Source organism: Mus caroli, unplaced genomic scaffold, assembly GCF_978045245.1.
Source record: "Mus caroli unplaced genomic scaffold, Mus_caroli_1 scaffold_9, whole genome shotgun sequence".
In the NCBI taxonomy this organism is placed as follows: Eukaryota; Metazoa; Chordata; class Mammalia; order Rodentia; family Muridae; genus Mus; species Mus caroli.
Genome location: NW_028227264.1, coordinates 15,643,231 through 15,659,487, shown reverse-complemented (window position 1 = coordinate 15,659,487; position 16,257 = coordinate 15,643,231). Strand labels below are relative to the sequence as shown.

The 16,257-nt window shown below is 43.5% G+C and overlaps 1 protein-coding gene across 1 annotated transcript in view; it reads right to left on the bottom strand.

Moving 5' to 3' along the window:
- Positions 1-16,257, bottom strand: part of Nhsl1 (NHS like 1) — a 217,440-nt gene that overhangs the window by 59,877 nt on the left and 141,306 nt on the right. The window contains 1 exon segment of the mRNA XM_085842668.1: positions 570-722. Coding sequence (XP_085698794.1) covers positions 570-722 — 153 coding nt within the window.

Below are 16,257 nucleotides of genomic sequence, written 5' to 3'. Positions count from 1 at the left end.
CATTTGCTGTTTTCAACATCAACAGTTTGCTAAAGTTGTAAAATCTCCGTAGAAACGAATGCCTCTCGTACTTCCTAGCAGCCACTGCCAACAGAGTCTATGGTCAGAAGAGCCCTGCTGGGCATTATCCAATTCTGATGCCTTATTTAGCATCAAGTCAACGTTTACATATAGAAGCACCCCCTGCCCCACCTTCTAACAGTGACCAAACTGAACAAACCATTTAAAAGCACCAGCTTGAGCAAATTTGCTTTCAATACCTACAACAGCTTTAAAAGGCAGTGGCAAGATCCCATGTCAGCACAAGTTTATTTGGATTGGATTAATACTGGTGGTTGGAACACATGGAGGGGATTCTAAGTGTCACTGGGTTCTTTGAAGGCGGACGTGCAAGCCAGTTAAAAAGGCAGGGTCTTACAAGGACCCGAAGCTTCTTGGCATATGTAACGTTGTATTTATGGAGACACTCAGTGTCCACACCTCTTCTTTTACAGTGATTAAACTGATGCTGCCAGTTCCTACCCATTAGCAATTCCAGTCCAGCAAGCCCAGAGAGAAGGCTGTCTTACCCCTCAGCACTGATTTGAGGTTGAGCTTGGCTTGGCGGTGCAGGTCCTCAACACAGGGTGGTCTTGTGGCGGGAAGGAACACGTTCTCCTGCTGATGCCATGGTGCCGTGTAGTGGACAGTCCATCGACTCTCCTCGTCCAAGTTGGAAACCGCTACAGAGAAAAAGAACAGATTCACGTGTCAGTTGTTGACTCTGAATTTGTGACATTAAGGTAAGGTCTCAGCCACCAAGCATGGCGGCTGATGCCTTTAATCCCCACCATTTCGAGGCTGGGGCACGAGGATTGCTAAAAGTTTGACACCAGCCTGAGTTCCTTGCTGGGTTCCAGGCCAGCCTGGAATACACTGAGTGAGACCCTGTTTCAACAACAACAAGAGAAAGACAAGGCTGTGGTGTTTAACACACCACTGGGCAAGAATCTGCCAAGAACAAAGGAGTAACCTCTAGTGAGACTCCATCTCAGGCCTCAGGGGTTTATTCACTGAGCTCTATCTGTAGAGAAAAAGCGAAAACTGTCCAAACACCACACAACACGTTCACAGCATGTTTGCTCAGCTTCCTGCATCCCAAAAATCATAGCTCCTTCCAGTTCTTGTTTTAGAAGAACAATGGACGAACTTGACAGAGACCTCTCATTCCTCTTTATCCACATACAACAAACTCAAATTTACCAACTGTACAAGAACGAAGCAAAGCCGGGCGTGGTGGCGCACACCTTTAATCCCAGCACTCGGGAGGCAGAGGCAGGCGGATTTCTGAGTTCGAGGCCAGCCTGGTCTACAAAGTGAGTTCCAGGACAGCCAGGACTATACAGAGAAACCCTGTCTCGAAAAACCAAAAAAAAAAAAAAAAAAAAAAAAAGAACGAAACAAACTCCCCCACCACAAGGTTGGAATCAAATATTTCTCTATCAAATAACTAAAAAAAAAAAAAAAAAAAAAACCGCCATTGTTACAAGTATAAATAAAAACTTTAAAACCTAGTACATTCTGTTCGAACGCCATCTGTGCTATACAGTTCTCTCATTTATGCTCTTATGGGATACTTCCGTATTAAATGTTTTTTAAATGTTTAATGCAGTTGACTTTAACACAAACCAATGTACTTGAAAATTTTCAACACAAAACAGTCCAAAACCTTGCTGGGGCAGAAACTGAGACACTGAACCTAAGATGAATTTCTGAGATAATTTTCTTACATTCCACTGGGGCTCGGGATCTCTTTGTTCTGTATTTCCCATCAACACTGACTATCCTGGAGTATGAGTGGCTGCCCAGAAGCTGGCAGCACCCAAATGCATTCATCAGCAGCATTTCAATACTGTCTATGTATCTGCCACATGCTTACGCACAGGAGAGACTAGACGTAAGGAAAAGCAAGCCTTTGAACTGGGCATGTACCTGAGTGGCAAACCTAACTCATGCAGAGCCCGGAAATGCTATGACTATGAGTCAGAGGTAAGTCTACCCTGACTGTGCTCTTCAACAGACAGTTGCCTAGAATGACAGAGTGTAGACCTGGGAACTAGATGAGGAAACGCAATCTCAAAAGAACATGAAAAGAAAAGTAAGTGAACTAGTGACTCTGGCTGAACATACTTAGAATTAACTAAACGCGCCCTATAATGCAGTAATTAAGACTACCTACTGTAAAGCCCAAGTAGACTCAGGTTGCCCATAAAGCAACTTAAGAAATAAAGCAAGGCGGTGGCCCACACAATGAATTCTTGAGGAGCCTCCAGAACTATGTCCATGGAAGAGCAGTACCTTCTTTAGACTGGCCCCCATACACCTAAAACCCATCCTACTAACAATTTTTCCTGCAGTTACCACGTGTTAAAGGCCTATAGATCTAAAAAGACGGGAGCTACCTTCTCCATAAGTTGCTAAATGGTAATCAACATTGAGAACCAGACATAAAGCTAAAGACAGAAATGCTGCTTTCTGTCTGTTTATAATGTTTGACAAAGATTGGTCTATAAATGAAGACCCTACTATTTTACATACTGAACAAGGGTTCTGCAAGGTTCATACCACCACCAGCCTTCATATAAAACTCCTAAAGCACGGCCTTCGCTCTGCTGTCTGGTTCAGAGAGGAACGTAGCCCCAAACAGCCAGAGGTCCCTCCAAGTACACACAGGATTCATTACACTGTTTTTCGCTGAAGTCTATTTATTTTAGAGTTTTAATTGCCTTAGGTGGAAAAAGGGAAATTTCCCTCTTTGCTCATTACAAATCAAATCTAAGTGATGGTGTCTGAGGCCCCGTCATTGTACCATCAGCCCCAGGGCACAGATACTAACTGGCTCCTCGGAAAGAGCTGCTGTCTCTTCCCGCTGTACCTGCCTCCTGCCAGGGCAGATTTGTATCAGTCCGTCCTCGGACAGGCTTCAAGCTAGAGAGCCGCAGAACGTGAACCAGTGTTGTTCTTTGTTGTGGTCTCCGAGACCCTCCCTGCACATTTATCCAGATCAAAGGACAACACAAAGCCACACAGAAATAAGCTAATAGAAAAAAAAAAATCCATGTCACTGTAAAATTAAATTTTCACGGGCATGAAGAAGCACCTAGATTAATGTAATTTAAACTGACAGGAAGTACACAATGAAGCCACAATACAAAAGCTCACTGCTTTATGACAGTCATCCGTCTAGACAGTTCTGAAATCCATAACACAGAATACCAGGGAGCTTTAGAGGATCGTCCCCAGTAGAACTATGTGACCCAGTACACAATGGCGCGTACCTCAACCGCTCATGCAGCCGAACACTCGGAAATCACGCCGTGGTACATCAAGGCAGAGTCAACACAAAGACTTTCCCCTTCCTTAAAGGACTTACTTAGGAAGTGTAAAAGAAATAAAGACACAGAAAACCCCAAACAAATAAATAAGACAGACCAAGGGAAAATAATACTGCCCGAGGCGGTTCAGTGACCTGGTATACTATAGAGATTAATTTAGGGCTATTGAGCTCTTTCACTGTGATTTCAGCAGTCAGACACACACACACACACACAAGTCCCAGAACTACTTACTTTTCTTCTTAAAAAGTTTAAAGAAAGATTTAATCTTTGCATTAATGAAGACCACCATTTCCTCTCTGCAGCACCTACATAGGCTCAGAATTAGAAGTCACTTGTAAACAAAAGCTGGGTCCCCTAGGTCGGTGGCAAACTGCGCCCCACTGCTCCAGAGTGCCCCTTTCTTCCTCAGGTGGCAGTTCTTCGACATCTGACTGCCAAAGCTGCTGTAACTCTGAGGTCAAGTTTATAGTCAGGTGGTTACAAACCATTAGCAATCCTTGAACCAGAAAAACTCCCACTGAAACCTAATCTGAAAGGCTGGGAGCAGCCTGCGACAACAGGCGGAAAGAGAGAGCCAATCACGGTCCTCATTTGCATGAGCGCTGCGTCAAGCGCTCTGCCTGGGAGCCCATTCATTTCATTTCCGCCTCACACATTTGAAGTTTCTCCAGTCTGGAGTCCACAAACAGACAAATAGCAGATTTTGCTTTCTAGAAGTCACATCATGAGGAAAGAAATGCGAGCCCCGTTTTCACGAGGCTACTGTATACGTCCAGATTTTTTTTTTTTCCTTTTAAACAGAAGCCAGTAAATCCGAGTGTAATCCCACTCTGGGTGTTAGGGCTGTGAACTGATACAGGGGAAATGAGCCGATCTTTGTTTCCCAGCCACGCCCCCAGGCTCTGTCCCCTACACCAAGGGAACTTTCATAAGCAGCAGAGCTTTAGAACAGAATCCCCAGGGAGCTTTGAGAGATGACTTCGTAGCATTTTTATGCAAATGAGGGTGCCCTGTCTTCTCACCCTCAGCTGGTTACTGCACTCAGCATCGGGTCTTGGGAAGTGTGATCTCATTTGCATCTAGCTGACACAACTCTTAAAAAACAAACAAAACCCTTTAACTTCCTCACTCCAAAGGAGAAATTAGATACATTACAGGAATTACTTTAATCTCTTTTAAATGCAGTAATTACCTAACAGCCTGGTTCTAACAATCCGATCCCAGCTTTACTGGGTAGTAGTTTTAAATAAACATTACTTGGATTACTCTTTAGCTCAATGTAACCGATGGGAAATCAAGGCACTAATTAGAAAAATACAATCCCAGAGGAAAGAGACACATGTGGAATAACTGAAGAAAACATCAAGAACCAAAGGGGAAGGCAGGAAAAGTGCCCCACACGTCACCCCATCCCACACAGAACGGTGTGCGAAGCAATTTAAAAGACCTCTTAGTTCATAGCTTGAGGCCAGACTTGTAACTGAATGGAAAATGTAATAATCCTCTAATTCAAAACATTTACTTTATAGCAAAGGCTCTTAGTCAAAGAATAGCAGTTTATATATGGGGCTTCCCTTGGGGAAAGCTTGGTGATGCTGGCCCCTCAAACTTCCTCATCTTTATAACCATACTTTTTGAGTAACAAAAGCAAACAAACAGCAACCGGAGAAACTAGCAGTATAGTTATCACACACCGAGGAATTCTCATGTGTGTTCTTTAGTCTTTTGCATGGCTTCACTTAAAAGTCATCAAAGTGTTACACGGCAAATGAGTAACAGCCAAGACTGCAATTCAAATTATATGACTGTCTTAAATTGAGAGCAAAGTCCCCCTTCAGACATATATCAGTGACTGTGACCTTGCTCTGTGTGTTAGAGACAGGTAGAGTTCCGGAAAGAAGCAATCCTATTCACCATCTACAAATTTTTGAAGTTCCATGTCACCACAACAACTTTCCAAAAGAGAGTGGAGACTGCTCAAGAGAGCAAACACCTTGAACACACTCAATCCCGCACAACATACACCGTTCTGTGTACACGGTAATGGACTGCAAACACGGATATACTCATTACATAGGAAAGCATCAATCACCTACTAGATGCTCCCTCAGGCTTACATTATTTGACAAGAAACTCTTAATAATGAGGCAGATCAGAGAGTAGTGAGTTCAGTGGGTAAAAGAAAGGTTTGACAGAAGTAGAAGAGAAGAGGATGGAAAGAGAGGTGGATGGGTCCTGATGGATTTTAAACAAGTCAGGGTAGTCCTTAATGAGGTTTGAGTACAGACTTAAAGGAGAAGATTCGATAAAACAGAACTCGGCGATGATAAGTCCCACTGGATCTCGTTTTCAAAACAGAGAGCTGTTCCTCATGTCTCCAATGCCCCCCATACCCCCAACCCCGCACTCCCGAGTAGTTAAGAGAATGCTCCTTCCCTTCTTAAAAAGTGAATTGTAACAAGAGTCAAGCATGGAGCAAAATACTTCTCTCGCCAGACTGTCTGGTGATAAATAGCCACAGTTAAGGAAGCCCAGAGGACAGGTTTCAAGCCCCAGATCCAGGGGCACTTCATCTTCTATGTATGTACTAAGTTCATGTCTTCAGGTGACAAACCAGATAAATTATCATGTTCATTAACTGTTACACACTGTTATATCTTGGCACTATACATTTTATTAACTTTTATTCATTTTAAAGTCTCCCCCCAATAAAACCTCCATATTGCACTTTACATCATACGGATCAGCCCAAGAGCTGGGACATATGCCTAACCATACAATCTGGATGCCTTTCTGCCGTGATTTATTTAAGCAAATATCTAGTATTTTGAAGTTGCTTAGTTTATACATTCAACAGGAAATATATGCTTCTATGGTTCTTCCTATTCCAGTTGTAGACAACCACTAACCACTAACAGCAGCAGAAGCAAAATATGTGTAATGTCCTGGACTCTGGAAACGCGACAGAATAGCACAATAATGAAGACCCCTCAGTCCTCCAACCACCAACTTCCTGTCCCAAGGCATCCATGCCATACTTAGGTCGGCTGAACAGGAGAGGTAGGATGGTATTTTCATTCAGGTTAATCAGAACTTAAGACATTATGGTTGGTCAATTCCATGGAGTATTTCTTGGTATATGGTAGTAAGCATTTGTGTTGATTAAATATGCAAATAAAATCCAGAAACGGCTAAGTATCCACGTATCCATATGTTTAAGTTATGCTTATTTTTAAAATCGTATTTGTGTTATGTGGTATATGTGAGTGTGCAGTGTGTTTGTGCATATGTGTGCAGGTGCATGCATGGATGAAGATAAAAGGGCAACTTGCAGCAGTTGGCTCTCTCCTTCCGCCACAGGGAGCCAGGGAGCAAACTCAGATCATCAGGCTTGGTGGCAAGCACCTTTACCTGCCCAGTCACCTTGCCAGTCCAAGAGGAACACTCTAGTGAAGAAGAATTGGCTTTGCTGACACCATAATTATCACCCTCTAGCCTCAGGTCAGCTCCTCAAATGACTGCTCTAACTGCCCATAGAGCTTGCTTCTCTATCACCTTCACATGGAAATTCTCAGAGCTTCTCAGGAGAGAGAGCTGGCTTAGTGAGTAAAGTGTTTGCTGCCCAAACATGAAGACCGGAGTTCAAGCCCCTAGCACCCCTGTGAAAAGGCAAGTGTAGCAGGGGACACCTATACTCTCAACTCTGGGGGAGCAGAGACAGGAGGACCCCTGAGGCCTGCAGAGCAGCCAGGCTAGCTCCTGGTTCAGTGGGAGACCCAACTTCAGAAAACATAAGGTGAGAAGTGATTGAAGAACATACACAACGTTAGCCTGTGGCCTCCACAGGAACATACACACACAAAGCAAAAAATAAGTAAATGAATTAAATTAAAAACAAAAACCAAAAAAACAAAAAACCTATGCCTCAATATTGGTTAAATTATCCTGGTAGAACTTTTATGGCCTAGTACTTAAAGCATTGAACTCCAATAATCATATTGACTTATTCTGAAACACAGCTTTGGAATTCTTTTTCTATTGCTGTGCTACGAAATTTGATTCCTTATTTATAAATAAGTTCCAACTTTTCAGCTTATACTTTTTACATTACTAAAATCTTCTTAGTAATAAGTGTTATATTTAAAGTTTTTTTCTTAGCCAGGAGTGGTACCACACATCTTCAATCCCAGCAGTCTGGAGGCAGAGTCAGGTAGATCTCTGAGAGTGGCAGGTCAGCCTGGTCTAAGCTGGAGTCCAGGATAGCCAGGGCTACACAGAGAAATCCTGCCTCGAAAAACCTAAATAAATAAAATAAAATTTCCTTTTTTTTTTTCCTTCTAGGCCAGCTATGCAGGAGTCAGAACGCTTGCTTGAGCCTATGAGTTCAAGTTCAGAAGTGCCTGGGCAAAACAGTGAGAGTGTCTTTATTAACAACAAATTTCCCTTAGGCCGTCATGCCTCACTTCCCCTGGTAGGTTTATCCAACATATCAGTTCAGAAAGCACATTAACTATGGCAGTGGCTTATGTCCAATCTCTACAGTTTTCTGCTGGACACTCACTAGTTCCCTTGTATGCCCAGCGTAAAAGTTCATCACCCATGGCCACGGAGGTGCATATGCCTACAATCCCAGCGCGGGTCAGGTCGAAGCAAGCATCACTGAGTTCAGGGCCACCCTAGGCTACCCAGAGAAACCCATCTCAAAAGCAATAGTCGAGAGATAGAACTCTGTAGTTAAGTATGCACTCGGAATGCTCACAAGGTCCTGGATTCCATTGCCTCCTTAAAAAAAAAAAAAGCAACAGGCCTTCTTAGGAAGTTCACAGTCCAGTGGGGAAGACACACCCTAAAAGATAAAAACGGTAGTAAAAATGAGTAAGACCAGAGAAGTGAACTGGAAGTTCCTAGTGGAAATGATGAAGGACCCCCTCATTTATTTAGAAGAGGAACAAACAGCTGGGATGTACAGAAGGGGGTCTCAGTGAAGACATACAGGGAGGGACTCTGGTTAGATTCAGGTCTGCATATCACGGGGTATGAAGACTCTTGGGACAACTGTGAGGGAAAGACAGAAAAGGACAGGACAAGAACATACCCACACTGCTTGTCACCAGGAGGCAGGCAGTGGTTAATTTAGACAGTGGATTTAGATGCCTATGTGTGTCACCATCCATGCTAAAGAGTGAGGTGTGCTCACTCCCAGCTAACTTTCTGCATAGTGCTTCCTTCCCTCAGCCTCTGTTCAACAGCAACACTGTGAACATCGGAACATCTCAAGCGTAAGTGGTCCCAACTCTGCAGCTCTTGGAGCTCCTGCTATTAGCAGGAGACAGGTCACAGTCAAAACAGGAGATGTGCCTGAGTGCTCTCCAGACATCCCTGCAGGTGGTGCAGAGGGTGGGTAAAAAGCACAGGCTGAATTCTCAGTTGCGAGTTGGACACGCAGATCTCTCTCAGTATACGTGCACGTGTTTGAACTCTGAAACACTTCTGCTCCACAGCATGAAGAACACTATGCTTTAAGAGTCACAGACACCTAAAGTACAACCAACCAACCAGGGGTTGGGGGTATTACATCAGGGTTGACATTTTAGAATAAGCCAGGCTATCTGGGTTCTTTCTACCTTAAGCTTCACAGTGTACGAGGGGAGGCTTCACTAACTGTCCATGTCACCATCCACCCTTTCATCTTTAGCACTTAAGGTCATTTCGAGGGACAAAACAACAACAACAAAATAACAAACCAAAACATCAAAAAGCAAACAAACAAACACCTATCTGCTGAAACGAAAAGGTAAACAGCGAGAGCTTCCAGAACTCTGCCACACAGCCTGCACTCCCTTACCTTCTCATCCATGACGTTTCATAAAATTTCAGGCTCCTTGGTACATTAAGAACAGTGGAACATTACAAGCCTTTTCAATCTCTGAACATTCGTACTGTTAAACAATATTGATTTTTAAAAGGGGCCATTTTCAAATGTTATACACAAGAGTTACATGAGCCTATATATTTTATACATATATTTTACACACATATATATGCTGTATGCATAATATATCATATATATATTACATACATATACTTATTATATACACAATGAAATCTTCATCAATTGAAAATAAAATATATAATTAACAAAGAGTGCTATGTTTGACTAGGTTGGAAATAGAAAGAATGAAAGACAAAGAAAAAAATCATACTTAACATGCATTTAAGGTTAGAGCTCTGTAGTACCCGATAAATATAACACATCTCAGGGAACTTCAGCTCCTCAAATAGAAACTCCCCCGCCCAGCCTCATCTCTAAGTAGTATGTCTACTGGTTGCTAACCTTAAGGCTATTTTATAAAAATCAAGTTTAACATCTAAATTAGAAGAACAGAGGGCTGGAGAAATAGCTTAGCAGTTAGAAGAGCTGGATTTGATTCTAAACACCCAGAAGGTGGCTCACAACTGTCTGTAACTCCAGTTCCAGGGGCTCTGCCAGAGTCTTCTAGCCTCCTTGGGCACTGACTGCACGTAGTGCACATACATGCATGCATATAAAATGTAAAATCCTTAGAAAGTTTCATCTATTATGGTTTTGAGGCTCATTGGGCAAACGGAAAAACATCATAGTATAACCCTATTAGGCCAATTAAATGTGCATACTTGAAAAGAAATTGCAGAAAATACTAAAAGTTAACATAATTTACTTTACATACACAGAGATGAAGAGAGACAGAGAGACAGAGAGACAGAGATATTGTTCCCAGAAAAAAGAAACCATGCAATGAAATTCCATGCAGAATTATTTTAACTGTCTCACTAATGTTATTTCACAAAGCACATTTAAATTCATCAGTACCCCAGAACTTCACAGGCACAATGAGATAATCTTCTGTTTCTAAATTAATTTTTAATGATGTAGCCATGATACAAAGGGTGACTAGAAATCCCCTTTTACCAGTATGTGGTGGAGGTGGTGAAAGGCAGAAAGGGAGAACTTCAGAGATGATGCTACATCTGTTCTTTAGAGGGAACTTGATCTGGTATCCATTCTGCCGGTTAATTTTGGTGCTGAGAAACCCCTCCACTCTACATGTGGATCCTGGTTAATAATTTAACCCAGTCCCACCATTCCCATCTGCTCAGTCCATTTCAAAACGTCTGCTGTCGCCGCGGCTAGTTCAGGCAAGCCACAGTTCATATCACAAACAATGAGCAAAAGGAAAGGACAGGCAGACAGAAAACATGCCATGAGAAGAGAAAAAGAACTCCTGCCCTCCCTAATCAAAAGTGCAAAAAATAAAACATAAAAAGGAGCCGCATTCACACTGAACATTCAAAGTTCAGCTGGCCCGCAAGGGCGGAGGGTGCGAAGTCTTCCCAGACAGGGTAGGGCCATCCATCGGGGGCCATCCTGAGATAATAGAGGTGACTCATGGCCCACAGGAGGCAGCTCTGTAAGGAGCAAGCCTTAGTAATGGCGTGTAAAAACATCGCATGGGAATCCGAAGGGGCGCTTTCAGAGGCAACGAGAGTTAGACTAGGGAAGAGCCACACGGAGCGGAGCATCAGATCGCCTTGCTTCTGGAACAAGCTGCTGGCAGCGTAGCCGGGTGCTACTCCTGTGAACGGAGTAGCGTGCCTCTAGTTCGAAGGATCCTTCATGCTGCCTGTGTTGAAAAAGGGTCATGTGGCTGGGGAACCCATTCTCATTTTTTTTCCCCCAATCTCACTAGATACCTGATCCGGGCCCTATAACTGTCCCTATTCACTGTTGAAATAATGGCCAAACTCGAACCTTGCCATGAACCTGAAGCACTCCTTGACGCAGCTTTAATAACTTTATTTTTAAAATGCACCACTTTACTTCAAGACAGCATCCTTACAAGCAAGCTGTGGGCTGGAGAGTTGGCTCATTGGTTTAGAGCACTTGCAGTTCTGGCAGAAGACTTGAGTCTGGTTCCCAACACCCACACGGGAGCTTGTAACTATCTAAAAGTTTAGATCCAGGGGATCCAACGCTATCTTCTGACCCCTGAGGGCACCAGGCATACATACAGCGCCCGTGCATACATACAGGCAAAACGTTCATACACAGAAAATAAACCTCAAAAAAAATTTAATGTTTAAAAACAGCAAGGTGTGCCTTACAGAAAGAAAACAGACCGCTTCATTAACTACAGCTTCTTATGCCTCAGTCAATATTCTTCTCCATGTTGTGTAGCTCCATCCTTGTATCCAAGCAGCACTGAGACTCAACTCACTCCACAAAGCCTATATGAGGTGCACATAGGCCTGGTGAAGGGAGGAGAGGCGCACACAAAGAAGCTTAACTGCAGAGCTAATTCGTTTTGCTGTCTGAATACATATTAAGGGCCTGTTTGCTCTAGTGTATCTCAGGATATCCAAGGACTTGAAAATTAAAATATACTTTCTGTACTAATGAAATTTAACATACTTGTATGCTAAGAATAAAAAGTAATTTAAGGGAAGTAGATTTTAAAATCTGGAAGAAAAAATCGTCACCTTTCTTGGTAAAATCTTTGAAGAACCAAAAAGAAAATCTCAACTTGGAATACAAATCCAGAGTGGAATGGCCGATCCTAGCTATGTAACTGAAACGAGGCACGTGACTAGCGAAAGTTGGGTAATGCTAAGGACCTGCTGGATCAGCACTTAGGAAGCCTACAAGAAATTTATACTCAAGAAGCATCTACTGCAGAGGGGCGAAGAAAACGGGGGGGGGGGGGGGGGGACTTCTGTTTTAGAAAGGAGGGGAAAACAAAGGCAGGAAGTCGCCCCCTACAGGGGACAACAGGACACCCACTGAAGCACAGAATGTGCAAAAGACCTCGGGCGGGCCTCGGTTCAAGCTTTACCCTCAAGAATTCCTTGCCTTCCTCCACGAGGGAAGGTCTTCTGTGACTTCTGTGCTCTTGAGTTTGAATTTGAATAAGACTGATATTGTACTTCCAGAGAGACAGGGCTAGTCATAGTCACTGCACATTGTCTGTGATCACAAGCCCAGTTAAAGAAGCTCTTAGTATTGACATCAGTGCGGGGGGGGGGGGGGGGGGGGGAATCCATAGTGGGGCAGGGTTGGGTGAGTGACCGTGTGTGTGTGTGTGTGTGTGTGAGTGTGTGTGTCACTAGGGTTAGCTGCTGACCCATGAGCCTCTGAGGATTCTCCAGTCCCCAACCCCCATCTCCCTCTAGAAGCACTGGGGTCTCAGACATGCTTTACTGCGACCCACTGAAGCTTGGTGCTAGGAACACAAATCCAAGTCCTTATTCTTGTGTTCTACCCACTTAACCACCCTCCCAATCCCAATTGGGATCTTGTTTTGTTTTGTTTTTCAAGACAGTGTAGCCCTAGCAATCCTGGAGCTTGCTCTGTAGACTAGGCTAGCCCCATCCACCTGCCTCTGCTTCTGCCTCCAGAGTACTGGGAACGACGACAGGTTCCGGCTTTAAACAATGGGATCTTAAGAAGAGTTTTCATATAAAGGTGGTTCTGAAACACTGTATAAGACTAGGAAATGCAGTTAAAGTGACGACTAAAAAAAAAAAATCAATTTATCACTGCCCAATTTCTTCACAATCAAAGATCAGTCAGGAATAAAGCTTGAAGGACACCTCGAATTTTGGGTTTGGTGACGCTGGGTATGGTATCCAGTTCCTCAGACATGCAGAGCAAGGGCTCTGCCCCTCAACTTCTTCCCCAGCCCTTTACGGCTAAGAATTTAGCAAGCAGTGGAAGGATCGCATAGGAACGTGTATTCCGCCAAGCTACACAGCCATCGAACCTTCCTCTTCCCTCTATCTTGTGAGTTCTACCATCACACATATGGTTCTGATGAGTGTTGCAATTAATAAGATGCTGTGCTCAACTGCTGTTGGGAAGAGGCCTGCTGGTTCACATGCTAAATGATCCTGGAGGAGTTAAAATGAGCACATTTGGGTTGCGGATGAGCTGACAGTACTTTAGAGTTAAAAGCCCCAATTTTGAGTTCCTAATAATGAAAAAGATTCATCTAGGCAAAGATAATGCTCTTCCAATCATCTCATAGCTTCATTTTTTTTTATTTGCATCTTCCAAAATTAGGCGAGAGACAGCGGCAAATTCTTCAAACACAAACCATTGAGTCTTATTACATGGAAAGGCTATGGAGGGTGCGTATAGCAACTGGAGGTGAGAGACAGGGCAAAGAGCAACAGCCCAGCAGAAATGGACACTTGGAAGTCATCTGGGCTGCAGAGGACATTTATGACTTGCCCAGTCAAAGACCACTTACATAAGACCTCCCCACAATCCCAGTTTTGCAAGGGTCTTGATAACAGAGTTGGAGCAGCAGCTGTACCACTAGGCCTGCTGGCATTTCCTATTAGTAGAGGGCGAGACGATCAGGGCAGAGCTGGGAGGGAAGGGGGACACGGTGATTGCAGGGCCCGAAGAATCAGTGTGCAAAATCAAAATGACAATCAAAAATTGGTGCTTATGCTAGGCAGCTCTAATGACTGTGAAAATGATACGCTTTGTCCCTCCCCCCTCAGCATCAGCACAGTAGCTCAACATAGGAACCAGGCCCCCCCCAAAAAAAATCACAGGCAAGATTAAGATGAGTCATCTTCTTCATGTGTCTAACAATGTGTTTAACTTACAGTCACATCTGAAGTTTAGAGTGTAAAAATGTAGCTAGTTTATAATTTGGACCATTGTTTCATTACTTGGTCCTCTCCCCCTTCCCTCTTTTGAGAGACCATCTCAATAAGTAGCCTAATCTGGCCTGTAATTCAAGAGCTTCCTGATTCAGGCTCCCAAATGGGAGGATACAGAACTAAGCCACCTGTTATCTGTCTTTCACTATGAATAAAAAAGAAAAGAAAAAAAAAGTGGAGAATGTGGGGGCGAAAAATATTCAAAGAATCTAACCAACAGTGGGCTGGGAAGACGGCTCAGTTGGTAAAGCGACTGCCACACAACCATAAAGACCTGAGTTGAGGTCCCAGGACCCTTTTAGATAAAAGCTAAGCACAGACATAGACTCCCCAAATCCTAGCCCAAGAAAGGCAGAAACAAAGGGATCCCTGATCTTGCTCAAACAATAATAAGGTGGGGCCTGGATAGATGGATGGCTCTGCGTTTGAGGACTGGGGGTTTATTCTTAGCATCCTCATTGCAGCATAAAACTATCTGTAACTCTAGGGCCAACGAACGAACATGACGCCCTATCCTGGCCTCCGGGTCTCAGGACTGTATGAGGTGCACAGATATGCATGTGGACAAAACACCTAAATACACAAAAAATAGTAATTTAAAAAATGCTCAAGTGGAGCACTCTCGCCTACACACACACACACACACACACACACACACACACACTTAGAAAAACTTAAAAAGAATTTAGCTAACAGTCAATCAACCAACCCTATAACTAGAATAAAAGGAAAAATAAGATATGTAATGAGTGAACTAGGCCTGGAGGTATTCACCAGCAATCCCAGCACTTGCTCATCAGATGCCAGAGCCCTGAACCCTGATCTATACGGTGAGCTCCCGGTCTGATGGGTTAATAGTGAGAACCTGTCTCAAACAATCCAAAGATATCTGCAAAGAAAATGAATAAAATCTCTCCAACACTACATAAAGCCTCCTAAAAATGTCAGATGAACTCAGTTTTATCAGCAGGTCTGAGATACCTATCTCTCTGAATGAAGGAAGCCACAGAAATTACTCCATGATAAAAACACAAAGTCCCAGGCTGGCTTGATCCTCAGCGTTAAACTAAAATGAGATATCTTTTTTTTAACTGTCACAGTCAATTTTCACGCACAGGGTCTATTTAGCCATATTTTCCAGCTATCAATGTGCTTTAAAATATTTACACTTTCCCACCCTTGCAACTTGTTTATACACAATCACCTGTAATCTGACTGGCATTTAATTATTTCAGCTGGAGAGAGACATACTCACCAAGGGCACCCCACTGGATGGCGGAATCAGCCACAGGCTCCAGACGGTATATTGCATTCATCATTAGAATAAATTCCCAGGGTTTTATGCAAAGCACACTCCATCAAAATGCTCCATGCTAAGACCGTGTAAAAGGAAGAGTGCTCCGCTTCTTCCCTGGGTCTTCCCGTGTCAGCTATAAACCCAACTCCTTAACGGGAGACCTCTGCATTCTGAACTTTCAGCTTCACTAAGACTGCATTTCACACACACACGCACACACACACACACACACACACACACACACACACACCAAGAAGAAGAAAAAAAAAGGAAGCCCCTTCATTTTGCAGCTGCTGAACACTACAAATAGCTTCTTGTATAATTGGACTTAGAATGCACCCCAAACCAGACATGTTGAATGGCAACCTGAATGCTTCATTCATAGAGAACTCGAATGTGTAGAATGTGCTAAAAACATCCCGGTGGTGAAGGGATCATTAGGAAGTCTTGGGGCAGAAAACTGCCTTTCAGCAGCCCTGCAAATTATTCTCAGGTCTATGGAGAGAGAGAGAGAGAGAGAGAGAGAGAGAGAGAGAGAGAGAGAGAGAGAGAGAGAGATTTCAGAAGATTCCCAGAGTGATCAAAGGAGGACTAGCAAATTTCCTTCAACTCAGACTAGATGGAAGTCTCCCTGACCATGACCTCTAATCTCCACAACAAATGTGTATTCCCAAGAGAACTTGCCTGCCCTGAATCCGTTCACATTGCAAATCAATTATCCATCCCCGAACTCAAACATTTTTAAGCAGCTTTATTTTATTCCCAAAGCGCTCTGCACAGGGCAGACCTGCCGTTTACACTTCCTAGAGGGCCAGAGTCAAGGCCTCGCCATTCACTTTGCATGGTGCCACCCTTGGTGCCAGGCCAAATGTA